The following is a 26064-nucleotide window of genomic DNA, read 5'->3' on the forward strand; positions in this document are numbered from 1 at the left end:
TTCGAGAAAACGATTTGAACTGGCAGCTGCTCGCTTTCCGTAGTGTGACGCGCGTGTTGTTGGCGGGGATTTTTGTAAATATCAACAGCTAGGCAGTAACATGGAGGAGTCCGAGAAGAGCAGCGAATCTGTTTCAGCTCAAAATAATGCGGATAAAGTCGGCGATGTTTCGTCAGAAGCGTCGACTCGTCGCAATGATTCGGTGAAGTCATCTCAGTCTAAACCGAGACTCAAGCTGTTCAGTAAAGTGATGGAGAAGAGTCTGCAGTGGCTGCTGGACAACGCCAGGTAACCCGGATAATCTCACTTAATCCGCATTCAGACTGGTTGTTTTTGTTGTGTGTTACTAATAAGTAGCTTCAATGTTTAAAGTTAGTTGCACTCTGTGTGTCAGTTTCGATAGGTTTTCCCACTGTTTCCAGCCGCTGTCAAAGCAAAACCCTCAGCTGACTGAAGCCATGCACAAACAGTTCATCAGCCAACTGCAGACTTTAGTACAGGTAATGCATGCACGTTACATATTGTGTGTATTATATATTTAAAACAGTGTAACTATGGCATGCCGTTTTAACTTTTATTCATTTCCAGGATATTAATTCTTGATATCAACAATTTAATTGTTGATATCTGTAATTATATATTATTTTCACTAGTGAAATGTCACCATAGGCTGCCATTCAAAATCAATTACTGATATCAAGAATTCAATTGTCACTAGTTGAAATGTCTATTCTTGATATCAACAATTGAATTGCTACTAGTAAAAATTTTCATTTTTGATATCTGAAAATGTATTTCTGATATCAATATTATTTCATCTAAAATGGCTTTCTTACTAGTAACAATCACATTCATGATATCAGAAATTAACATTGTCACTAGTGAAAATTTAATTATTGATATCAAAAATAAACATTGTTACTAGTAGCAATTCAATTGTTGATATCAAGAATAGACATTTCAACTAGTGACAGTTTAATTCTTGATATCAAAATAAAGGTTTTTGCTAGTAATAATTGTATTTCTGATATGTGAAATTGGAATTTCAACAAGTAAGAAATCAATTATTGATATCAACAATGGATTTTGAATGGCAGCCTATGGTGACATTTCACTAGTGAAATATACAATACAGATATCAAGAATTATAGTTTTTACTAGTTGAAATTAAATTGTTGATATCAAGAATTAGCATTTTAACTAGTGAAAATGTAGGCTAATTGTGGATATCAAGAATTAGTTTCCTGAAAATGAATATGTTACTAGAAGAAATGTAATTTCTGATATAAAAAAATTGCCATTGTTATAGTATAAATCTAATTCCTGATATCAATGACTATCATTTTAACTAGTAAAAATTGAATTGTTGATATCATGAATTAGTATCCTGAAAATGAATAAAAGTTAAAACGGCTTGCCATAGTGTAATGGCCCTTGTCATTGAGTCGCCCGTCAATGACGTCATATTTAATTTGTGTTTATCGATAGATGGATTGTGTTTTGTATTTGATTAAATTCTACTAGTGTGTATTTTTAACCACATATTTCTTTCCAGGGTGACTTGTAACATTATGTCCAAGGACTACAGATGAAAAATAGCCTTTGGCTAATTATGGTGTATTTACAGAAATGTTTTATTAATGTGCAATGTCCCTGTTTACTAACTAAACAAATAAAATAGCATAACATAATCAGAAAGAGCTTTATTTGTAGTTACAATAATACAGCATTTTCTCCACCATACAATATATTTTTAAATGAATTGCATTCCATATCCAGCTTTTATTAATATGATACTCTAATATTGATCTAGTTTACTGCAGTGTTAAGTGTCTCATAGCAGCCGCCGATCGAACGAGTTATATAACATTATAATACAACTTTCACACACTCAAATGTATTTTTAGTGTGATTGTTTTGACCAAGTAAAACAGCAATGCATAACCCCACATTTTAAATTCCTCAAGTAAAGTGGCCTGTATGAGTAGTAATTCAGCGCCTGCGACTGTTTCATTAGAAGGAAATAATAAAATGAATTTAAGTGTTCAATCGTAGGCCAACTCACAAAGTTCAGGGGCGAAGGAGGTGGACGTGAGGCATATAAGCTTAATAAAAACAGCAATGTTAACGTCCCACACAACAGATGATTTGATGGATTGAGCCGTGTAACATTCAGCAGTTTATTTGATCAGAATGTTGCTTTATGTTAGCAGTGTATCTGTGCACAGTTTTAGTAGTGATCATGTTTTGTGTTGGTGATGTGTTCAGAAAGAAATTGCCACTGTGATTGAGGAGGGCGACCTGCAGGTGAAGCTTGAAGAGTTGGACAAACTGGAGGATCTTGCTAAAGACACGCCACAAGCTGCATGGTGAGTTCACAGACTGATGCTCTCCTGACTCCACTGAGTCTTGTTTCTACAATACATACAATAACCAAAATAGGCATTATTCCTACAATAAAACAATAACATAATATTACTACAAAATGGTTACGTACCGTATACAGATATATGTATAATGTATAAAAATGGGGGAAACAGTGCCTCCATTTTTTTTAACAGTAACGATATACAACACAATAGCCGTTTCTCAATACCAAGTACGCAAAGTTCGGACTTGAGTCCTTGGTAGTTCGGACTTGACAAGTTCGACTCAGGAGAACGAACTCCCGAGGACGGGAGGACGCAAGTCCGATAATTCTGAAATGGAACAGCGGCGTACTTGATAGCGTCACTCAGCTCGCTCTGGCTATACTCCGGTTATCTCTTTATGTATATCTAGGCGACAAATAAAACTAAATATGTTATAAACCACCACTCTGCCTATTTTCATTTTCATTTAAAAAAATCTTAAACATAATGGCCACACAAATGTGGTTCAGGCAACGCAATTGATTATCTTCACTGCATATTTATAACAACACGAAATATAAAGCACAACCCTGACTCTTTTTGTTTTCATTTAAAAAATATGATAAATAAAAAACATTATAATATTGATTAAAACTAACATTTAGCAAAAAGAGACAGGGTTGTCATTTTATTTTATTATATATGTACATACAGTGAAGAGAATGTAGGCAACATGTATAATAAAATATTTTATGTTTTAAATATATAAAATAAAATGACATAACTTTTTATTTTGTTAAATGTCAGTTTTAATGATCAATAATAGCCATTATAAAAGTATAAGTAGCCTAAAAGGTATAAGAAGCTATACAATAATAAAGCAAACGATTCAGTCAAACATAAGTCTCTAGGCTACAACGTTAAAGTTAAATAGACTAAATAAAGCTATGAAACTTCCCTTTGCCCTCAGCTTAACGTTTTGCCAGGAAACAAATTATAGATTAATGAGACAAATAAAATAAATAAATAAATAAATCGCCCATTGGATATACAAAAGACGATTTATATCTCATGTTAAACCACTAGACTAGAGACATCCGAGCCAGCGGCAAACTTCAGCAGCACTAGCCGAGGAAAGGCTGTTCTCGGCGGGGTACATGAGCACATGTCCGATTGCCTGGTTCTCACAACTCCGAAAACGTCAGATCAAATTTTCAAATAAGCGCTAACTTTATAAATAAACCAAAGATTTGAGCTTTAAACAACTACATTCTCGCCTGAAATACTCTTAAAACTACATTTCGTGACACAGTTACAGCAGTATTTTTAAATTACGCTGGGTTTCTCCTCTGCTATTGACGCTTGCTGGTTGGTGTGAGATGCATTGTGGGATACCTGGCTGTCTCAAGTCCGCACAAGTCACCTCTCGATGCATCCTCGGTAAAAGGGGCGGATCAAGAACACATCCGGGGATTTGAACTGGACTTGGCTAGATGTGAACTTTGAATTGGAACAGTACTTGGGCAGCGACTGATGACGTTTCACAAGTCCACAAGAACACAAGTACAGACAAGAACGCATATTGAGAAACGGCTAATATGTGGACTGTGGAGCTAATTCCTTTTAACTCTTAAAGGGATCGTTCGCCCAAAAATGAAAATTCTGTCATCATTTACTCGCCCTCAAGTTGTTCCAAAACTGTATGAGTTTCTTTCTTCCGCTGAGCACAAAAGAAGATATTTTAAAGAATGTTGGTAACTGGACTGTTGATGACACCCATTTGTTTCCATAGTAGGAAAACAAATACTATGGAAGTCAATGGGGCCCATCATCTGTTTGGTTACCAACATTTTCCCATGTTTCCATTAGGCCCTCTAAGTTGAATATTCAAATATTGTCTTTTTTTTTATGCTTTAAATGAAAGGTGAGGCATGTAAGATTTATTTTGAATATACATAATATTAACCCATTTTATTGTTCATTGAGTAATATTAGTATGACATTCATGGGTTTGTCTCCCCCAAATGTGAAAACATTGAGCTTCCCAGGTACCACCAAAACAATAAGAGCGGTCTGCTCAGATCTGTCAATCACTGCTCAACCAATAGTGTGAGTTTGGGGCGTGGCTATTGTAGCAGGCGGAGCCAAAAGGTGTTTAGCCGCTGTGAGACCATGACTGAAGCGTTACATGGAAAAAGACATTTAGCTTTTGGGAACAGAAGAGAAAGCAAAAATTCAACACATATAGACCTTCAATGATTAAACGGGTCATGAACACGTCAAAGCGAACGGGGCATTGCACTGCCACACGCTATGATGGACAGTTCAATACAACAGCGTCATTCACTTGTTCAGAAAGACAAATGTACCAGTTCTAATGTTTCCTTTGATGTGTCCAGAGTGTAGACAGCCTCAAACAATTGTGGAGTGTCATGTCAAAAATGCACCTGGTGCAGATGGGTTTATTATAACTCATATGCTAGACGCTCCCATTCGCTCTACAGTGTTAACCTAGTCAGTGGCTTAATCATGATATATAGCAATACAGCTAAAAGTATTCCTAATATGTTGGAGCTTTTATTGAAAGTACCTGTTGAGACATGCCTTCAAAAGCACCCATTAGGAGCTGTGTTTGGGGGAGGTGCGAAAGAGGCGTTTGCCATGTTGTCTGAAATAGGCTTTATTTTTGTAATTCCGCTCGGTGCCACTAGTGTCGCAGAAACTACATGCATCTCCTTTCAAAACGATCTGTCTTTAAAGGGATACTTCACCGATTAGCATGAAGCTTTGTATCAGTAGAAACCCTGTAGTATTTTCTAATGACCGTGCTTCCCTCCCTCATGTCCCCCTGAGACGAGAGATTTCTGTATTGTGTGTCTGGATAAAAAACCTCCGATGGGGCAAAAATCATCATTTAGCGTCATCGGAGGCTTCTTTGTCCAGAGGCGAGAGACTCCAGCCAGTAGCAGGAGCTCGTTCCGCATGTTTTCAACCCGCCCATTGGGGGATCTGACGATAAAACGGCGTCTTTTCAGTGTCGAGTCAACTAGTAGCCTAGTTGTGCAATTTCTTCCGATACTGCCCTCTGTAACCGGGAGGCGTGTTTTGGGAGTGTCCTCCTAGGGCAGCGAAGCAAGTGCATTCTGGGAGTTGTTGTCTTTCATCCACATGAGCCAAAAAGACATTTTCTGGCTTTTCTCAGTCTAGAAGGCACCAATTTCTAAAATAATTTCACATTTCTACTACATAAATGACCCAATTTAAATACACATTATCTTTCCAGCGGTGAAATATCCCTTTAAATACTACTATCTCTCTCTTATCATCCCTCTAAATGAACTAAAGGAAAGATTTTTGCTTTGTTTTGAACCTTTATATATTGCAGGCGTCCGAGTGGTGTTCCAGAGCAGGATGTGTGCAGTGGTTTAGTGTCATATTATAAGAAGCAGGAGGAGTACATGCGGATCCAGCTGAAGAAACTCCAGAAGGAGAACGCTGCTCTTGCTCAGAAGGTGCAGGCCGGCCGAGAGAACATCACACACACCGAGCAGCGCATTGCCTCAGGAGTGGAGGAATGGAGGGTAAGAGGAAAAACTCATTTCATTGAGACACTCACACATTTTCATTGCCATATGTTACCACAGATTCAGCTTTACCTCTTGTTCTTCGCCTGCAGGCATCTCTTGAAGATCTGGAACCAGTTGTTTTGACTCTTTCCTCATCTGAAAACTTTGGGTCTCTCTAACATCCATAGTCTAAATATATTTTTCTCTCTCTTTTTTTGATTAAGTGAAGATTGAAGATGAACTTATTATGCATCTGCATGGTTTATTGTGTTATAATATGCCATTAGTATGTGTACTCTAATCATTAAACATTTCATGCACTTTTTAAGTGTTGCGTTTCATTTGTCTCGGTGTAAAGAATAAATAAATGAAAAGACACAATTTGCTGTTTCTGTAGTACTTGAAGAGAATTATTCCAATGGACAAGATTGTAATTTAAATGTAATATTTAAATAGAAAATATGTATTGTTGCTATTGTAATATATTAATAGAGGATCTCCTTTTACATTATAAAAAGTATATGATTTTTTTGACAGTTACCAGTTTTAATAATAATATTGTATTTATAAAGAGCTGTAATATTGGTGGAAATTTGTGCAAGAGAAACTTTTCTTTCAACTCTGGTTATTTAATAATACAGCCCACAAGTATGTTATAGTGTTTAAAAATAAATAATACAAGCTTCAAATAAATTTATTTACAGAAACTAGGTTTTTTTTGTTTTGTTTTTTTGTTAAAAAGCTTATTGAGATCTTTTAAGTTTGTAATGTTCCATTTTTTTTTCTACTATGTAAGTCAGTGGGTGCTGTCCACTGTCCGCTTACCAACATCCTTTAAAATATTTTATTTTGTGTTCAGCAGAAGAAAGAAACTCATACAGGTATAAAACAATATGAGGGTAAGTAATGACAGCAATTTTCATTTTTGGGTGAACTATCCCTTTAATAAAATTGAGTGCGCTTATGATCATGTCATTATGGTACCGCTGTTGATAATGTGAGAGCTTCTTGAACACAGTACAAAACCCGTGTGACCGGCAGCAGTTCGGGCCTTTTTTATTTGAACTTTGTTTTATAAAAATATGTAAATGACTTAATTTCAGGAGTTATGACGGAAATATATTCATCTTTGTTCGGACAAAATGATGCACAGCCACCCACGGGGCCAGCGGCTCTGGGGTTCGCCCCCGGAAAACCTCCGCCGCCTATGCCGCCCAACCAAGCGCCTGTGGCGGCTCAGATTCCAGCACAGCACGGGGATGAGGGGCCTACACTGCGAAAACCCGGAGCCATGAACGAACCTTTCTATTTACTACGAGAACTGCCTGGTAAATACGTCTGTAGTGTTTAAGAAGGCCTTAAAGTACATGTGTGATTTGTAACAATGTTATGTAACATGGTATACTGCATCTGGATCAGCTTTTGTTATTGTTCTGTTTCAGTTGGAAACGACCTGACGGGAAACACGAACCTCATCACGCACTATAATCTGGAACACGCGTATAATAAATTCTGCGGCAAGAAAGTGAAGGAGAAACTGAGCAACTTCTTACCAGAGTTACCAGGTAAGGCAATTTGATAGAAAAATGCATAATATCCAATGAATTCCATGAAAGATCTTGCCACAAATGGTGATAAACTGGCTTTTGACATATACAATGGTGGTGTTATCATAGCATTTTGCCACTAAGATGTGTTCTCTCTCTTGCAGGGATGATAGACTGTCCTGGGGTTCAAGATGGCAGTTCTCTGCGCTCTCTCATAGAAAAAAATCCGGTCTGTGGAAACTCTTTCAGTCCACTGACAGGAGCTCTACTCACTGGATTTAGACTACACACTGGCCCGGTAAACTAGTGCACTAGAAGTGAGCTGCATGCCTAGACAGCATATTGTTTAAACATCTGAAAGCTTAATGTTTCTAGTGTTTGTGTGTGCTGTAGCTTCCAGAGCAATACAGACTGATGCACATACAGCCGCCAAAGAAAAAGAGCAAACACAAACACAGACATCATCGCCCGCAGGATCCTCTACCACCAGGTGATGGACTAACCTGAGGCATTTTCACATGCTGCTAGTCTCTGCGCATACGTGCATGCTTTAACTTGGCTGTTACCTGTGTTTTCCTGTGCAGAAACCCCTTCGGATTCTGATCCCAAGAAGAAGAAGAAAAAGAGGGATGATGACCCTGATCGCAAGAAGAAAAAGAAAGACAAAAAGAAAAAAAAGGTATGAGATTGCGCAGAACGTCAGGACAGGCTTACAACAGTCCAGCTGGCAAAGTACTTTTGAACAAGATTGGGTCTTAGAAGACAGACTATATATTTTTTATAAATAAATACAGTAATAATGAATGTATATAAACTTTGGAGGCGGTAAATGAGATGCAGCCTTACACATTGCCCTTGTCATGGAAGAGTATATATTTCATAATTAATTTGAAGTTGCAGATTTTGTAATTTCATATTTTCAGCCATTTATATTCATAAAGTGTATCTCAAACTTGAATTGTGCAAATTTAGTCAACGTTTAAATGCACTTTCTGATTTTACATATTTATAGCAGCTTTGTAAAGAATTAAGTTATTTTATTTGAATAAAATAAGTGTTGTTACTGTTAACTAAAACAACTACAAATGTTTCCGTTAATGGATGTAAAGCTCAAATAAAAATGTAAGTATTAGATAAAATTAAAAAAAGAGAGAAATAAGGATATAAATATTAGATAAAACAAACTGGCAAAATAAAAGTTTAAGTACTAAATAAAAAATAAAATAAAAATAAAATAAAACGAACTAAAAATAATATAAATTAATAAAAAAAAAAAATAGAGGCTAATTCAAAATATTAAATGTATATACTATTTATGTACTTTAATGGTATATAAATAACACTACAATAAAAAAAATACGATATTAAATGCATAAATACATAAACTTTGATATCAATGCCACCCAAACCACATCCATACGCTGTAGAATATTTCGGCTATAATCTTGCTAGACGTTGTAAACTGCTTTGATGCGTCTCTTTTGTAGATCCCAGGATATTCTGTGCATGCTTTTGAAACGTCTGCTTTACCCTCTTTTTCTCTCAGAATCGACACAGTCCTGATCATCCTGGTCTTACTGGATCTCAAACCAACAGCAACAGCCTGAGATAGAACGTGTGTGTGTGTGTGTGTGTGTGTGTGTGCACGTATGAAAGCATGTTGAACAGTGTTAGAGACCCTGATATGGACCAGTGTGTTTGACTGATGTTTACAAAGACTTGATTGTTGAAGATTTCTGCCTTTTTTTTTTTTTCTGAATATAAAGAAAACCTGAATGAATAAACTTTGTTCTTTACACATGCTTCAAATGAACTTTTTTTTTTAATCCAAAGTATGATTGGCAGTAGAAAAAAGTCACATTTCTATAGTCAGAATAATTTGTTTTTAGCTATAAACAGCTCTAATCTAAAACCTCTTAAAAAAAATTCATTGAAACAGTTACACATTATTCAGTCAGGAGAGGGCAGTGTTGGACAAAAAACACAGTCAAAAGAGTGTCGTGTGTGTGTGTGTGTGAGAGAGAGAGAGAGAGAGAGAGATGTTGCAAGAAAAAAAGAGCGGAAAACTTGCCAAATAAGAAGGCTGCACAAAAACATTAACCTATTTATCAAATATATATTTATCTAGCAAAATGATTTGAATTGTGAGTAACTTTTATTGTCTGATCATAAGATGCTCCAAAATGAGTGTAAAATGCCGTATAATATAGCCTGAGCCCTCAAACCGTGTCGGAGGCGGATTTACTTCTGTGTATAAGAAATACAGCCTTACACTTTCACCTTGTAATGACAGAGCATATATTTCAATATTAATGCGCATTTGTTTATAATATAAAAAAAATGGTTCTGTATTCACAACACTGTCCCGCCCAAAAAAGTCGCTGTTTGGATTTAGATAGGCAAATGCTAAGAGTTTACTATTGGATAATTATTGCAGTGATTATTGTTTCTGGCATGTTATATGTTTGGCAACTGTTACATCACAACATTTATTTCCATCAAGAGGTGCATCATTTTTTGGTCCAGATCTTGTATTGACAATGCAAGAGTCCAGCGCTCTGTAAAGTCTCCTCCAGCACATCCCAAAGACTTTCACTGAATTTAAGGTCTGGACTCAAAGGAGACGATTCATGCGTGTAAATGATTCTTCATGATCCTCCAAACCATTATTACACAATTTGAGCCTGATGAATCTTGACATTGTCATCCTGGAATATGGCCATGATGTGTCTTCCTAACATCATAATCACTGCAATTAATATGATCCAGTCTCAGCATTTGCTCGTTTGAATCCAAACAGCAATTTTTATTTATTTTTTTGGGCAGTGTATTTAACATTATTCCTGTAATTGTAATTCCTGAGTAAACACACTTATATTATATTCTAATAAAAAAATATAATAAATAACAGTATATAAATAATCCTAAAATAACACTGCATAAAATATTGCAGACACCACTAGATGGAGACATGCTCCATGAAGACGATAACAATCTCAGACGGAAGACTCAAGCGAACCATTCACAATAACTGTGTGCATATTTTTAATGTTTTTGGTATTTCAAATCCGACATTCTTGCACTCGGTACACGGATACTCTCTTCCTCTCGCACATCTGCACCTCCAATAGTCCCATATGGCTTTAATGCCTCCATGTCCAGTAAGATCAAATGGCTTTGGTTTCCCACATGTCTCTAAAATGATGACTTTAAATAATAACATAAGGCACTAGTTTCACACAAATAAATGAAAACTCATAATCACTTTCGAAAGAGACCGCTGAAAGCATGTCATTAGTTCCCAACTTTAAAAAAACACCCAATCAACCCTTCCCACAAGCTTACGCAAATATCATGAATACATGTTGTATTATATACAAAGCATCAACAGCTCATACACATTAAATGATAAAATTATGACACAATAACAGAAATACAAAAATATAATTCCCTTTCAATGAAATGCACAGAGGGAAAAAGCTGAATACACACTGAATTAATTTCTGTTGCTTTATAAAAAAAAAAACCTTGCTTGAAATGTTTTTGCTTTGGGATAACACGTAATGTAGTGAACTAAAAGAGGAGAATAAAGTGATACACTTTAAAAAGCTCCATTAGCAGTGTCTTTGGTGTTTGCTGAAATGCTTGTGTTAATTGTCTCTCAAGTTTTCAATCATAGACGGAAAAACAGGAACTATAATACACACAATAATCAACACTCTTTCTGTTCTGTGAAGGAGAACAAACGCTGAACGGGCAGAAACAGTTCCCTCTGTGAGTCCAGAGGTTGGCTGAGGTAGTTCATGTCCGTGAATCACAGCCAACGTGTGCGCAGTTCAATAAATATTCCTCTAAAAACTTGTGAAAGCATTGCTTTTCACAGGCAGATTTTGAGATTTTAAATACAGATACTCAGAAGAAGACAATACTGATCTGATAACCACATGTCTTGCATAAAAAAAGAAAAAGTTGCATGTTTAATGAGGATGTTGGGAATGGCAGAGTTTGTCACATCTCCTGCCGATGCGGATGAAATGTGTAAAGTCCTGTGATGCTCCATTGAGTTAAGCTTCCTGTGGGACGTGACCGTTGCTGTGTCCGTTGGTCAGAGGCTGGTTTACGGCTTGATCCTCAACATGAATGTGTCCGTTACCTTTTCCTTTAGCCCTCATCTGACAAAGTTGTCTGCGGTGGAAGAATAAGTATCCCGGCAACAGGAAACCGGCCAGTGAGAAGATCAGAAGCCCCACGTTGATCTGATCGGATTGAAAGAGAATACATTTACCATATAAAATCGCATGATAGTTATTTGTCACTGAAAACACCCATAAACACAAGCCTTGCTGTCTACAGCCTACACTGAAGAAAAAATACATTTAGGATTTACTTTGAATCAATCTTTGTTTTAAACTTTTTTGCATCCTAACTGAAACTTTTTCTTTCACAGAGCTTGTCACAATGCATTCTGGGTTTGCCCTCACCACAAAGGATTTAAATAGTCTTCCAATACAAGCATCTTAGAAAATTTTGAATTTATTACTTTTTGGAACGGGTCCATGATGCCTTAGATGCGGTCTAGGTAGGCAGCTCACTTCATAGTGGATTAGAGCTATAGATTTAAATAGGAACGGGATCTTCTGATTCTGGAAACTTCCTAAATATAGCAGGTAAAAATAGCATTTCTTACCCAGTAAGCATCTCCATTCAGAGGTCCCAACATGATCATGAAGAGGGGCTGCTGCAGTAGAGCCAGCACAGCGCTGATCATAGACTGCAGCCCGGTGAGAGTGCCAAAATGATTGGACGGGTACCTGAGAGAGAGAGAGAGAGAGAGAGAGAGAGTTAAAACCATCTTCAGGTTTCTTCATTTTGTGATTGTAATGAAGAGTTGTGGCATTTAAATGACAGGTCAAAAGGTGCATGTGTGATTTCGTTAGGGCATCATGGTCATTTGCCTGGGTGACACAAATGCCTGTCACTGGGTCTGAATTTTACACACTCAATGCTATACTTCACACACAAACAGGGTAAACCTGATCCTGTCAAGTGCAGTTTTATAACCATTTGATCTTATTAGAGCAGGATAAGTCTGAACTTGCCAGTGTGCTTAAACAACAGGTTTAGTGTGTATGTGTGTGTGTGTGTTAATGTACTTACACAGCAGCATACAGGCCTCCACAACAGGAGTGAATGAAGCCTCGTACCATAGTATGTAAAATGAACGTCAGAATCTGGACAAAGAGAATGACAGTTATAAGAGCGTAACCAGATGACACATTAACTGTAATTAAGACAGTTTTTACCTATGCAAATAAACTACCATTCAAAAGTTTGGAGTCAGATTTATTTAATAAACTTATTTAAATTACAATTTTGAATTCTGAATAAAAGCTATTTCAAATAAATGTTGTTCTTTTGAGCTTTCTATTTATTAAAGAATCCTGAAAAATGCATCACGTTTCCACAAAAATGTTTAGCAGCACAACTGTTTTATCGACATTGATAATAATGAGAAATCTTTCTTGAGAATTAAATCAGCATATTAGAATGATTTCTGAAGGATCATGTAACAATTCGGCTTTACCATCACAGGAATAAATTACATTTGAAAATAATTACAATAGAAAACATCTTAAATTGTACTAATATTTCACAATATTACTGTTATTACAGTATTTTTTTTGTTCAAATAAATGCAGGCTTGATGAGTATAAGAGACTTCTTTCAAAAACATTTGAAAAAACCTTAGAGACCCCAAAGGTTTGACTGGTGGTGTATATATAATATGATACTGGAATATCCATCAATCCACTCATAAAGTGAGCTACTTAGCCTGCTAACAGTGTGAATGAGGTGGATTATGTTGTTACCTGGAGAGGCAGGTTGTCTATGAGTGAGAGGATTCCAAACAGAAACAGCAGACCATTTGTGAAAGTGAAGGCTCTCATGGCATTGGTCAACTTCTGGATCTTTCTGTCACGCTTTGGTACAGCAACAGCTCTGGCAGGAGACAAGAAGTCAAAGAAGAATGATTTTTACAGAACAATTGTGACGTATATCCGAGCGAAATGGCCTCTCAAACAAGAACAAATGCAGGGCGGGGCTTGATTTCGTCTATGGGGAATTGATTGGACGATTGTGGTTTGCTAATGGTGGATCTCATGTGAGTGACAGGCTGCCCCGCCCTCAGAGAAGAGACTACTGAGACCAGAAGAACTTCAATTCCTTACTCTTTTTCTCTCTCCACTGTCTTCTGATCCACCTCACATTCTTTCATCTTCCAGTCCATGATGTATCCAATCAGAGGACAGGTGACCAGACACAAGAGCTGCAGTGTGCCAAAGATGGATGAGTAGAAACTCACTGGAAGTTCAAATATAGTCACAATCAGCACATTTAATCACATTATCAGTTTCATTCATCAAACTAACAAAAGTGTGAAGGGTCTCACCTTTCTGCTCTGCCTCCTCCAGTTCTTTAGGGGCTAAACCAGACAGAAAGGCATTTTAAGTCACCAGGACAGATGGCAGGTTTAATAAATACAGTGATAATGCACAAGCTGGTTGCTTCACTTACACATCTCTCCGTGGGTGACCATGAACTCAAGCATCTTGTTCATGGCTCCCATAAAGAAGATGATTCTCAGCTGAGTCATTCCCATAGTGATCAGACTCCACAGGAAGATGGGAGAGAACACAGAGCGACGGAACGGGACAGAAGCTGAGAAAAAGATTTCCAGGATGTTAGCTTCAGCTACACATTCACACAAGTGTAACAAAGTGTCTCAAAATGTATCACTTCATCTCAAAGCGTCTCACGTTGTGTATCCTGAGCTACAGCAGGCAGTTTCTCAGTTTCTCCAGTCGCCTCTTCAACTGGAGACAATTTGTGGTTTTCAGCTGAATGCGTCTTTTCCCTAATAAATGGTTGGAAAAGGAAGGAATAAGGAATTATTATTCAGACGTTTAAAGGTGCCAGAGATTAAAAGTTACGAAGGCTGTTTTTTAAGTATTCAGGTAATCGTTGAGGGTTATATAGGTAACAAAAATGTTGGACTAACATCTCTTCAGGCGTAGGAAACCCTTCTACTGGCCAGTTCAGAAAACAGTTGAGGCACACCAGACCTGCCAGGCCGGCCCACGTCCACATGATAACAGTAAACGACACCCCGGCATCATATATCAGCTGGAGAAAGAGACAAAGACAAGATGTAATATTGATGAGTTTTTTTCCATTTGTATGACATGCTTGAATGGTCGGCGAAAAAAAAAAAGAAGATGTTGCTTGTCTGCGGCATCTGGTATTAGGTTTGAATGAGGCTGAAGAAAGCATGTAACACTAGGTTCAGCAGGACAAAATATCAAAGAACAACATGTTGCTAAATCCAGTTATAACAGAGGTCAGCATGTACACTTCAGTACGACTCTTTTTTTTTTTTTATCAATACTTTTATTTAGCATCAACACATTAAATTGGACAAAAGTGAAAAGTAGAAAAAGATTTATACTTCTTTTGAACCCTGAAAAAGATTTAGCACTGTTTCCACTCAAATATTAAGCAGCAAAAAATAATGAGAACCTTTATAATTACTAAGAACCATTAATATTTGAGCATTAAATCATCAGCATATCAGAATGATTTATGAAGGATCATGTGACACTGAAGACTGGATGCTGAAAAACCAGCTTTGATCACAGGAATAAATAATATTTTTAAATATGTTAAAATAGAAAAGTTATTTTAAATTGTAAAAATGTTGCACAATATTACTGTTTTAATGTATTTTTGATCAAATAAATGCAGCCTTTACAAGAGACAAGAGACTTCTTTCACAAACAACGCATGAACACTACTGTACTTTCTAACCAACAGCAACATTACCATTTTGTCCAGTTTTCCCAACAAGGGTTGATGAAACCCTACATCATTCTGATGAAAGAAATGATTCTGACATTTTTTTTTAGACTAACATTATAACATCAGATGTGTTTTAAATAAAATCTAAGTACATGGGGTCCATTCCGATTTCATGTTGGCATTAAAATGATTTAAAACTAAAGAATGTATTGAGTTAAAATTTGGCCGTACACAATCCCAGCTCAAAACCTGGAATGAATGAATATTACTTTTATATTCTGACGTTTAAGTTGATGATTTCTACACACGTGGCACAGGTGTTTCAGCTTCCTTTAATCTGATGCAATGTTTCGTCAGACTGTAGCGACTGTACATGTCAAACTGGTATAACCTTTATTTACACACAAAAGAAAATACCTTGACTCCAGGGAAGGTGACAGCCGACGATGCGTACGAGCCAATCATCAGTGACAGCACAGTGGAGCTCAGGCTTCCAAACATGTTTGGCAGCTATCACAGGGAGAGAGCACATTGTTATCAGTATAGGAAAATCAGAAGATGCTGCTGTGTATTTGCAATACACAAAAACAGGAACAATAACTAGATTATTTTATTTTTTGAAAACAATGTGAGTGGTGCTTGCTTGACCATGGAAACACTCGCCACCATGATGCTAAAGTGTTCTGGGTGGTTTCTCAATGACACAAGTCAAAAGTCAAGCGAACATCACTTTGTCTAACCGCATCACATGTCTAACTGCAATTATGAGCAAAAGTGATAGAGATGCCTGACTTAAATACCAATAACAAAAACGTTGAGAAAAGCTGTGTGAGAAAGATGTATGCTACTGTTTGCACGAAGTCCTGGCGTGGATTGTTTTCAAAGAACTCCCAAATTTGTTTTCCAAGAACTTTCCAAGCAGTGCTTCATTTTCCAGACTCTTGCAAACTAACAGGGATGTGCTAGTGTGTTTTACTACCCTGTGTGAAATGAAAAGGTCACAAACGCATACTTCTGAGAAACGGCACATTTATACTTCCTTGTGGTTTTCACACACAAACACAGAGTGGTACAACAACCTGAAGGAACTTGTTACAGAATGTTGCAAACATTAAAGACCAATACAGTACCCAAAGGAAATTATATTTATTTCTCAGATGTTCATAGTTCAGGAAAGTTAATAGAGTTCTCAGTTGTGTTAATGGCAAGTATTGTCAATTACTGACGTACAGCTATAAATGCTATAATAACATAGTTGTGGCAAGAATAGCTAAGGTCATATGAAATGAGAGGTAAAGAGGTGCGTCGTTGGCATAACAATGGTAAGAAAACCAATGTGCCTGGATGATAGATGTCAGCATTGTTTATATACTGAAAAGAGGAGGGGGCCCAACACACAACCTTGAGGTACACCAATGGTAATTTAATCTTGGAAGAATCTGATAAGAAACGGTTAGGTGAATATTAGAATCTCTGAATTTTGATTACAGAGTTAGTTTGTTTTTTAAATCTGAGCATAGTGTGAGAATGTTGAGTGTGAGATTAGTGGGGCCCTTTGCTTAGAAGAGACGTCTGAAAAGGAGATTTAAGCAAAACGTTTCCATCCGCTCTTGCCTTCATATCATTGCTGTCTAGGACAAAAAGGAGTTAAAGAGATCTCATTTGTGATTGGATTTCATTATGTGTAATGAGTACACAAAATCATGGAGGTCACTGACCTGCTGATCACAAGTCAGTTCAGATAACATCATAACAACGCACATTGTGGAACATGGTAAATATAGTGTTCAGTGCAATATCAGAACATGCTGTTATTGTCTCCATGCTGGTAGTAAATCACTGTCAACAAAGACGTAGAAAGTCTTATGCTATGTTTTTCTCAGAAGTGTGATCTCATTGGATAGAAAGCACCATGTGTTGTCTAGTGTAGGGCAGTGTGTACGCATACCTGAGCAGCACTAGATGAGCAATGTGAATGCACAAGGGTAAGTGTGTTTTGGCATCTGCATCTGAGAGCAGCTGATATATATAGTCATTCTTTCCCACACCAGGTGATATCACTAAACCGATAGGAAAGTGTGGTATGATGTTTGTGCCCTTTCAGCTAGAGGTTGATGGGAGGGAGAGGGCGTCAGAGAAGGCGTGTGGGCAGTTTAGCATTCTGATTGGTGGGCACTGAAAAGCCCAGGATTTCTCCTTCGGTCATGTGCGTTGATCCTCTGACTGGCCAAAACACATAAATACACACATGCACACCCACACACTTGTCTGGACAAAATAAACTTAAAAAAGCTTCATGTGACAGCTGCACTACAAAACATGCAAGCCACCACAGGTGCGCTTTCGCTCTACCGTTTTGTATTTTCTTCTTACCGTGAGAGATGTGAAGGTCAGACAGATCCCTCCGAAGCCATTGAGTGACAGAGCCAGAAAAATGAGTGCAGAGAGGACTAGAACGAAAGGCACAACCATTATTACACAATTGAAACAGCTGTTCGGTCAACTGAAAAATGTGACAATGACTTGGATGACACATTATATTTTATGTGTCCGCTGTAGAGAGTAGCATACATATAAATTCAGAATTTACTACTAAATGCTACATTTGAGACTCTGTGTACAACTGTGAACATATATTTTACACAAAATGTACTTATGATTTATAGAATTTACTTGGAATAAAAATACTACTTCTGTTAATTCATCAAATCGGCTATTGCTAATAATCTGACAATGGTCAAATAATGGCTAATTAATTGGCTCTGCCAATATATCCCTTGTGCGTCCTTATGGACATTTTTGACTTTTTGATAATTTTGCAAATTTTAATCCCAGGGCCATTTAACTATAAAATGATGCAGTCTTTGTTAATAGGCTTTCGTTCTGTTGGCAAGGCTTCAAAATTTGGTAATGCAGTCAAACAAAATCTTACTGAAAGCTAATTTTTTGAGATATCAACTGAAAATTTGGAACATAACTTGTTTAGATTTGTGGCTTTGATTTTCTAGCAGGTTTTGTGTTCAACATATTTTATTAAATGTATATTTTATATAAAATAATGTTTATAAATAATTTTCATAAACTTAAACCTTTAACTTTTTGTTTCACTTTTGTTTTTTCCTTCAACAAAAATCTTGCCACGGGTCAAACCTACGTCTGTGCTTCAAAACTTCAGATTTTTATGACATTTTTAAATTGATGCACAAGGGATATTGATCATTGCTCTACAGTATATTTAAAAGCAGCAACAATTCATCCTAAAACATTTTTTTACAATTGACAACAAATTCACTATTGAAAAAATGTTAGCAAACAAAATTTTTAAAAATCTGAAAATAAAATTATGCTTTTTTTAAATTCAATTTATTGAAATCCTCGACTGATTAATAATCAATTATCAAAATAGCCACTAATGAATTATAAACAAACTATAAACAATGTGTTGTTGAATGTTAAATGTTTTATAATTTTTTTTAAAAAACTCTGATTGATCACTGCCATAATTCGGGGACTCTTGCACATTATTAATGTATTAGTTCGCTCACCTTCCGGTTGATAGGCTGATACAGACATGATCATACAAGAGACCGCAAAACACGCACTGAGAAAAAAAATGATACATGAATAATCGTTAATGAAACAAATACAGACCAAGATAGAAATACAAATGTGATCAGAGTTTGTACAGATACTGTACAGTGAAATTCAAGCACTACTTTTTGGGTTTTCAAGGACTACAATCAGAGATCTCACTAATCAAACAATATCTTTATTATCTTTCAAATTCTAATAAAGGTAAACAGATAAATAAAAATAAACTAATAAAACAAAATGGTACATATAAAGTTCAGCACATGCAATGACTGTGGTAACTTTAACCATTGAAAGGATACTATGACAAAGATATTGCTTTCCTTATTCAAACCGGGCTGCAGCGTTAATTTTGCATCAAAAGATTGTTTTATCGATAAAATTAAACACTATTTTCACATGTATTGTCTGAAGAATAATTAATAACTTGAATGTGAAAGTGCTCTTATATGCACATATTAGTAAGCGATCAGAGCATAAGGTGTGTGTTCACCTTCCACCGAGGCGCAGTGGCCTGGGGCCGAACCGATCCATGAGAATACCCAATGGCAGTGTGGCGGCACTGAGCAGAAATGAGCCAATGGTGAAGCCCAAGTTCAACATTTCATCCTGTTCCACACAGCTCAGCCATTCATCTGGTTCGCTAACGTTCACACTCTCAGTCTTATTTTCTACAGTGAGAGAGAGAGAGAGAAGGTCAATGAAAGCAAGAGACAGAGACACTTTATTAAGTTTTAATGTCTCCAAGCAGTTCAGGTTTCCCAGGAACTCTGTCCCCGTTTTCTTTTTGTGCTAGTTAGTGACTTGAGTTAGGGTGATTGTGTTTGACTTCTGTGACTGATTACCTGTACACAGGTGGGAGTAAAAGCCCTCGCTTTTGAGCATGATGAGCAGAGAGCCCCAGCCCAACAGCACAGCCGAACACAACAGATTCTCCAACACCGCTGTGACGGCCATCCACCAGCGCCTCCTGAACGCCTGTTTTAGAGAGGGAGCCATCCCCCTATCAAACAGAGAAAAAGAGGGTCTATTAAAACAAAATAGATCAAGGGTCTGGCAGTAAACGCATAGCGGTATATTAAAAAACACATGCGAATTCTGCCAATCTTCTGCCTAAGCAAACTTTACTATGACATGGTTCTTCAGCAGTATGACAGCAAATCTCTTATATGGTTGCATTTATTTGAAATATAAATACAGTAAAAACAATATTATTGTGAAATATTATTAAAAACTAAAATAACTGTTCTATTTGAATATATTTTAAAAAGCAATTTATTCCTGTGATGCCAAGCTGAATTTTCAGCTTCATTACACCAGTCACAATCATTCTAATATGATTTGATGCTCAAGAAATATTTCTTGTTTACATCATCAATGTTGAAAAAAGTTTAATTATATTTAATTATCTAATTAATCTAATTAATATATTTGAGGAAACCATGATACATTTCTTTTTCAGGATTCTTTGAAGATTAGAAATTTCAAAAGAACAGCATTTATTTATAACATTATAAATGTCTTTACTGACACTTTTGATTAATTCAATGAGTCCTTGCTGAATAGAAGCATTAATATTTTTCAACAACAACAAAAAATCCTACTGATCCCAGAGTCAGACTATTGAAAAATTAGAATGATTTTTACTCGAAAATTATAGACCAGTTGCACTGACTTCTGTCCTGACAAAATGTATGGAAGGAATTGTAAGCAAACATGTTATGTTATTACTGTATCAGTGAGTTAGATTTTAGATCCATTGAAGTTTGCATATGGACCATACAGAGGGACAGAATATGCCACACTTACTTTGATTTTATAGTAAAGCATACCCAGGACTAAATCTTGTGCACAGGCACTTTTTATTGATTTTACCTCAGCTTTTAATACAATGCATTGGTTCATTTGCTTTTGCAATGTGGATATAAATTCTGCACTGACACACTGGAAATCAAAGATTTCCTGTCAGATCGACAACAACGTTTTTTTTTATCCAGAGCACATTTTCAAAAGAACTGGTTTTAAATACAGAGGCACCACAGGGTTGTGTGTTGTCACCACTCTTACTCTCAATATATACCAATATGCTATAGAGTTATACATCTGGGTAGGGTTGCACCAACCGTTCGTAAGTTATTTCTTAAATTGGAACGTAAAGTCCACACTAGAGGCTTAGTAACTACTAGCTAGTTTGTAACTAATTCTGTAACTTATTTCGTTGCACCATTTGTTCGTAAGGCAGAACGTAGCTAGTAGCCTAGGTCGTAAGCTCTCCGTAAAGTAATGCGTAGTCGCATAATATGACGTTTAGCCTCGATGACCCAATAGCAGCCTTCAAATACGTGAGCAAAAGTTGTGTTGAAATGCTGTGAATTTCAGTTTATCCTTCATTCTAACTTCTTTCACCTCACTTAAAGGAGCCATATGTAAGATTGTGGCCAAAACTGGTACTGCAATCACTTTCAAATTACTGTAGAGCGGTGTATCAGACCTACTTGATCATTAATAACATAAGTGTTTTTAATATGTAAATAACATTCAGAAACTGTATTTGAAACTAATTAATAAGGATAAATAAATAAGTAATGATACAAAAAAGAAAACATAAGAAATAAAATGTTTTGATTATGACTGATTTTATGTGACATGCACAACACGGACCGATGGGACAGATGCACAGATCATTCGTGTTGATCAGCCGCTGGCAAAGTTATCTATTCACATAATGTTCTCTCTTTTAAAATGTAAGCGAGTTTAAATGTCATAATATCATGTCTAAAGAATTGAAGTCTGTCAGGTAAAAGAGTTTATCGATGCAGTTCAGTCTGTCTGATATTTTAGTCCAACAACCGCTACTCCTGATCGGAGGCTTCCGTAAATATTTAGTTTATACGTAAAGTTACGCTTCAACTAAGTTTAATGGTGCAACGCAAAAATATTTAGTAGTGCATAAGTTGTATCTTAGTGCCCACTTACGTCAAAACTAGCAACAAGCAAGTAACAAGGAGGGAGTTCTTGGCTAGAACAGAACAATACCACCAATTCTAACTGTATGCTAATTGTGCTAATTATGCTGTATGCTAATTATCAATCGTATTTGACGATAGTGGTCCTGACAGAAATGTGGTTGTTGTTGAAGACTGGTGCAAATCGAGCGGTTTGCACATAGTAAATGTAAGGAAAACAAAATAACTGATCTTCAATGTTAATTATGTTAGTTAGGGAAACAAATGTTAAATGATTATGCTGTTGAAATTGTGGAACGTTTTAAGTATATGGGAACATATATGATACAAGTCTTAGTTTTGGTGAGAATGTAAACAATAATTTAAGGTCAAAAGTTGTATCTTATGCGTAAACTGAAGAGCTTCGATGTCATGGGCCGTTCACAGGACACCGTTTTCAACTAAAAACCAAAAACTTTATGCGTTTTGGCCGTTCATTTACACAACAACAGCGTTTTGGGCGCCTGAAAACAAACTTTTGAAAATAGGTTTCGAAGTAAAAACGATACCGTTAACGTCTCCGTGTAAACTACAAAACCGCAACTTTGTGAAAACGGTGACGCATGTGCATTACTTGTTACTTTCCTGATTGGTGGACAATAAAGTTTGATCTAACTTAACTAGCCCATTTTTTTTAGCTACAAGCACTATGAAGTTAGTCTTAAGACATGGACATTGCTTAGTCAAAAAAATATTTCAAACACATGGCTGGTGGAAATTTTCATGACATTTCAGAAATGGTTCAGTTGTCCACTTGGAAATTGTTAGTAGACATATATTTTTTTTTTTAATCGTGAGAATGTGAGGCCTTCATTCTTGAAATCTCTGACAATTCTTGTGAATTGTAAAAGAGAGACACACCTAACCATTTCCTACAACTACTACCAGTCAAAAGCTCTTTAAACAGGGGTGTGTCCAATCAATTTGCATTGGCTGCTATTTGTGAAACAACTTGAAAAACCACCAGTGATCATATTGTGATGTTGCGTAACAAATTATAATAATTAATTTGATGAATAAATCAGAGCTTAAAGGCAAGATAATTGTGTATCCTCTGATTAGAGATAATAAAAAATTGAGTCCAAGTTTTTGTTTGTAAACCGGGTCAACTTATCCCATGACATGACTGCAAGAGATCGGTCATTATAACTTGGATAACCAAAACACTCACTAACACACACACACACACACACACACACACACACACACACACACACACACACACACACACAATAAAGAAAGAGATAAGAGTAAGGGGGGGGGGGGGGGGGGGGGGGTACAGGCAATACAAAGAGGGAGACAGAACCAGAGAGAAGAAACTGCAGGGATCTCAGCAGGACACTGATTCAGCGTGTTGTGTTTAATACGATTAGACGCAGTCCACTAGATGTCTTTGTCCTCAACACACAGGCTTATGGGAGGATTCTTTTTGTAACTCACACGGTGGCACGTGCTCAAAATAATCTCCACTGATATTCTCCTGAATGAGACAAAGCAGGTTTCACTACCTGGCAGTTTCACAAAGAAAGAAAGCAAGCCTCTCACACTTTTTTTTTACCTTCAAGAGGATTCAGTTTAGGTCAGTTGCATGTGTGTTTGTTCACAGTGTGAGTGAAGACGGTTTGGGGTTTTCATGTTATCACGTGTTTAGTGAAAACAGTAGGTATCTACTGTAAACCTTTTGGCACACAGGTATGTCAACCACATTGCTCACATTGCACAGTTAAAAAGTAATTATTGACAGTTCTGTCCAGTGAGTCCTGCGACACTCGACTGGAACAATTCACGTTCTGTGTGTGTTTACAGGGGACCACTGAGGTCCTGTACGCCTGTTCATTACTCTCTGAGCAGAGAAATGGAGGATGGCCCCTATAAAATGCTTATTCCAGCCCTGGCCCCGGGAATTTTACAGTTGATGCTTTTAGTAGAGGATGCTTTATAATGAAGTTCAAGCACCAAAAGTGTGTGAAGTCTTGGGGAGCATTTCAAGATTGTAATATTTCACACTCTGGTGCTCTTCGGTCATTTTTATAATTCTTTACTTCATCGAAATGGTACAAAACTTGGTAAAGGTTTTGCCACTTGCTGTGTGAACACAAAAACTAAAATCATGGACATGATTTGAAAAGGTTAAATGGTCCTAAAAAACAATTGTCACACTTGTGCTCGTCGCAGTGAAAAATGACCGCATTGGAAATGAATGGGAGACGAATTAAGTGAAAACTTTTGGTACTGCGGCCAAACAAAATCTTATTGAAAGCAAATTTTTTGAGATATCAAGCTCAAATTTGGAACACAACTTGTTTAGGTTTATGGCTTTGATTTTCTTGCCGTTTTAAAGTAAAACGTGTTTTTGAAAATATATTTCATATAAAAATTGAAAATAGTATTTTTGAGCATTTTTCATGACAATAAATGTAAAATTCTGTGACTTTTTTAAAGTTCACTCTATGTGAACTAAACTAAACTAAACTAAGTTTGTGCTCTAAACTAAAGCATTCAAGACTTACGACAGTTTAAGTTGGAAATTTAATTTTCAGGTCTATGCTCAAAAAGTGAATAAATGGATTATAAAATATAATGTATAATAAAATTATAAATATAATTCAGTACCACAAAATCCCCTAAAAATACAAAATATTAAATAAACAACAGTAGGCCTATCAAACTAAAATATAGTACATTCATTTAATTGAAATAAAATGTGGTCATTTTTTACCTCTGGTGGGTTAAATGTGCCCTAACTTTCCATTTGAATCAAATCCTTAGAATCCTTTATTTTCTCTGGTAGTAGCCTAATAGAATTGAATATTGTCCTGCAGAGGAATCGAATCTTTTAAATGGACAAATCTTCACAGTAACCGAACTGAGTCTTTTTGAAACCTTCTTAAAGTATTACATCATGACTTTTAAATCTGAACAGACTGTAAAACACTAGGCATCAAACGACTGAGGATCAAAATGTGGGTAGCGTGTTCCACCATCACTAGAAACTATATATTTACATCGTTCGAATGGCATTAATAGAATCGATTCCTCAATGAAGATCTAGTGAGACACTCGGCGGGGGAAATGGTTTTCTGGTCTAGGCAAACTCTTTCCGGAGCCTGAAACGCTGATAGTTTTGCCCTCGCTGTATTTTCCCAGAGGACAAAGGGTTTAGCTTTCTCGGCGTGTCCCAAGGAGAAACAAATTTAGGGTCAACTCTCTCGACGGGATTAAACAAAAACTTTTTTTTCCTCAGCCGGTGAGATGCTCAAGGTCGCGCCATATGCGTTCCACGACTACAATAAAACACGCCTGTCTCACGCGCAGTCTAAAGTAGAAAGTTAGCTCATATAAAATACATTTGAGCTCTTTTAAAAAACAACAAACGGACATTTTCCATAAAAAAAACTAATAAAAAAAACCCATATTTTAGAAGGAAACACGGAAAACTCATTAAAAGCAGAATTCAGATCTCGCCACGTGTCTCTATTTGTAGTTACCAAAGTCTCTATTTACATTATCCTAAAGATGAACCCATCAACCTACACAACGCGTTTGTTCCTTAGTCTTTTACTTTTCTTAAAAAAAAAAATATATATATATATATATATGATGACTTAAATTGAATTGACTTACTTAATGTCTGTATAATTTCCTAATGTAGGAACGTTGTAACAGTTACGTTGTTTCCTGGTTTCCTCGGGTTTCGGCGCTAAAACAGAATAGCTGCTACAGATATGACCAATTCTCCTGTTGCCGCCGAAGTCAACTCGATAGTGGAGTTATCTGGCCCGAGCTTCTGTTTCTTGTGTTAACCTCCAATATACAATGATGGATAGAGTGAGAGTAACTGCCCTCCACGCTGTTCCCCCCTTTTCTTCTTCTCGTGCTCGCTCCTCACTCAGCTTGTGGGCGTACTTTTTACATTCAGTTACTGTACTTACATCACTATGTCTATAGGCTACAATACCCATACAAAAATAGTTAGTTACACAATAGTTAACAGTTATTACTGTGACAATCCTAAATAAAACAGAATATCCCTTAAACATTGAGTATTTAAACCTTTCTGCTGTTTTGTTTAGGGCTACTAAAGAGGCTGCCGCTGTTTAATGTAGTGACTAGCCGTAACTGTAGCATTTTAACGAACAGGGTAACC

General features: G+C 36.6%; 3 protein-coding genes across 3 annotated transcripts; 2 read left to right on the top strand and 1 right to left on the bottom strand.

Annotated features, from left to right (window-relative positions):
• Positions 1 to 49: 49 nt before the first annotated feature.
• Positions 50 to 6245, top strand: pmf1 (polyamine modulated factor 1). The gene is made up of 5 exons (XM_082178062.1): positions 50 to 288; positions 395 to 500; positions 2269 to 2369; positions 5737 to 5932; positions 6028 to 6245. The coding sequence occupies exons 1-5, from the start codon at positions 101 to 103 to the stop codon at positions 6094 to 6096; spliced, it is 660 nt and encodes a 219-aa protein (XP_082034188.1). The 5' UTR covers positions 50 to 100; the 3' UTR covers positions 6097 to 6245.
• A 656-nt stretch (positions 6246 to 6901) lies between these two features.
• Positions 6902 to 11432, top strand: med19a (mediator complex subunit 19a). The gene is made up of 6 exons (XM_082178061.1): positions 6902 to 7245; positions 7360 to 7482; positions 7629 to 7762; positions 7858 to 7954; positions 8049 to 8143; positions 9011 to 11432. The coding sequence occupies exons 1-6, from the start codon at positions 7026 to 7028 to the stop codon at positions 9074 to 9076; spliced, it is 735 nt and encodes a 244-aa protein (XP_082034187.1). The 5' UTR covers positions 6902 to 7025; the 3' UTR covers positions 9077 to 11432.
• slc43a1a (solute carrier family 43 member 1a) lies at positions 10493 to 25795 on the bottom strand. Its single transcript, XM_082178057.1, has 15 exons — positions 25542 to 25795; positions 19758 to 19915; positions 19406 to 19583; positions 18867 to 18922; positions 17695 to 17771; positions 15739 to 15831; positions 14525 to 14649; positions 14283 to 14380; positions 14041 to 14184; positions 13916 to 13948; positions 13695 to 13827; positions 13335 to 13464; positions 12622 to 12695; positions 12152 to 12275; positions 10493 to 11720 (listed from the first exon to the last, which is right to left on the bottom strand). Exons 2-15 carry the CDS (start codon positions 19909 to 19911, stop codon positions 11529 to 11531), a joined length of 1611 nt encoding a protein of 536 aa, XP_082034183.1. The 5' UTR covers positions 19912 to 19915; positions 25542 to 25795; the 3' UTR covers positions 10493 to 11528.
• Positions 25796 to 26064: the final 269 nt, after the last annotated feature.

Source organism: Leuciscus leuciscus, assembly GCF_965113295.1.
Source record: "Leuciscus leuciscus genome assembly, chromosome: 8".
In the NCBI taxonomy this organism is placed as follows: domain Eukaryota; kingdom Metazoa; phylum Chordata; class Actinopteri; order Cypriniformes; family Leuciscidae; genus Leuciscus; species Leuciscus leuciscus.

What these genes read in the sequence shown, in the direction of transcription:
- pmf1 (XM_082178062.1), top strand. Translation starts at nt 101, where the DNA reads ATGGAGGAGTCCGAGAAGAGCAGCGAATCTGTTTCAGCTCAAAATAAT. An exon ending in AACTGCAGACTTTAGTACAG is followed by an intron (nt 501 to 2,268) that starts GTAATGCATGCA and finishes TGATGTGTTCAG; the next exon opens with AAAGAAATTGCCACTGTGAT. An exon ending in GACACGCCACAAGCTGCATG is followed by an intron (nt 2,370 to 5,736) that starts GTGAGTTCACAG and finishes TATATATTGCAG; the next exon opens with GCGTCCGAGTGGTGTTCCAG.
- med19a (XM_082178061.1), top strand. Translation starts at nt 7,026, where the DNA reads ATGACGGAAATATATTCATCTTTGTTCGGACAAAATGATGCACAGCCA. An exon ending in TTAGACTACACACTGGCCCG is followed by an intron (nt 7,763 to 7,857) that starts GTAAACTAGTGC and finishes TGTGTGCTGTAG; the next exon opens with CTTCCAGAGCAATACAGACT. An exon ending in GCAGGATCCTCTACCACCAG is followed by an intron (nt 7,955 to 8,048) that starts GTGATGGACTAA and finishes TTTCCTGTGCAG; the next exon opens with AAACCCCTTCGGATTCTGAT.
- slc43a1a (XM_082178057.1), bottom strand. Translation starts at nt 19,911, where the DNA reads ATGGCTCCCTCTCTAAAACAGGCGTTCAGGAGGCGCTGGTGGATGGCC. An exon ending in TGTAGCTCAGGATACACAAC is followed by an intron (nt 14,185 to 14,282) that starts GTGAGACGCTTT and finishes TCTTTTTCTCAG; the next exon opens with CTTCTGTCCCGTTCCGTCGC. An exon ending in TGAATGGAGATGCTTACTGG is followed by an intron (nt 11,721 to 12,151) that starts GTAAGAAATGCT and finishes CAATCCGATCAG; the next exon opens with ATCAACGTGGGGCTTCTGAT.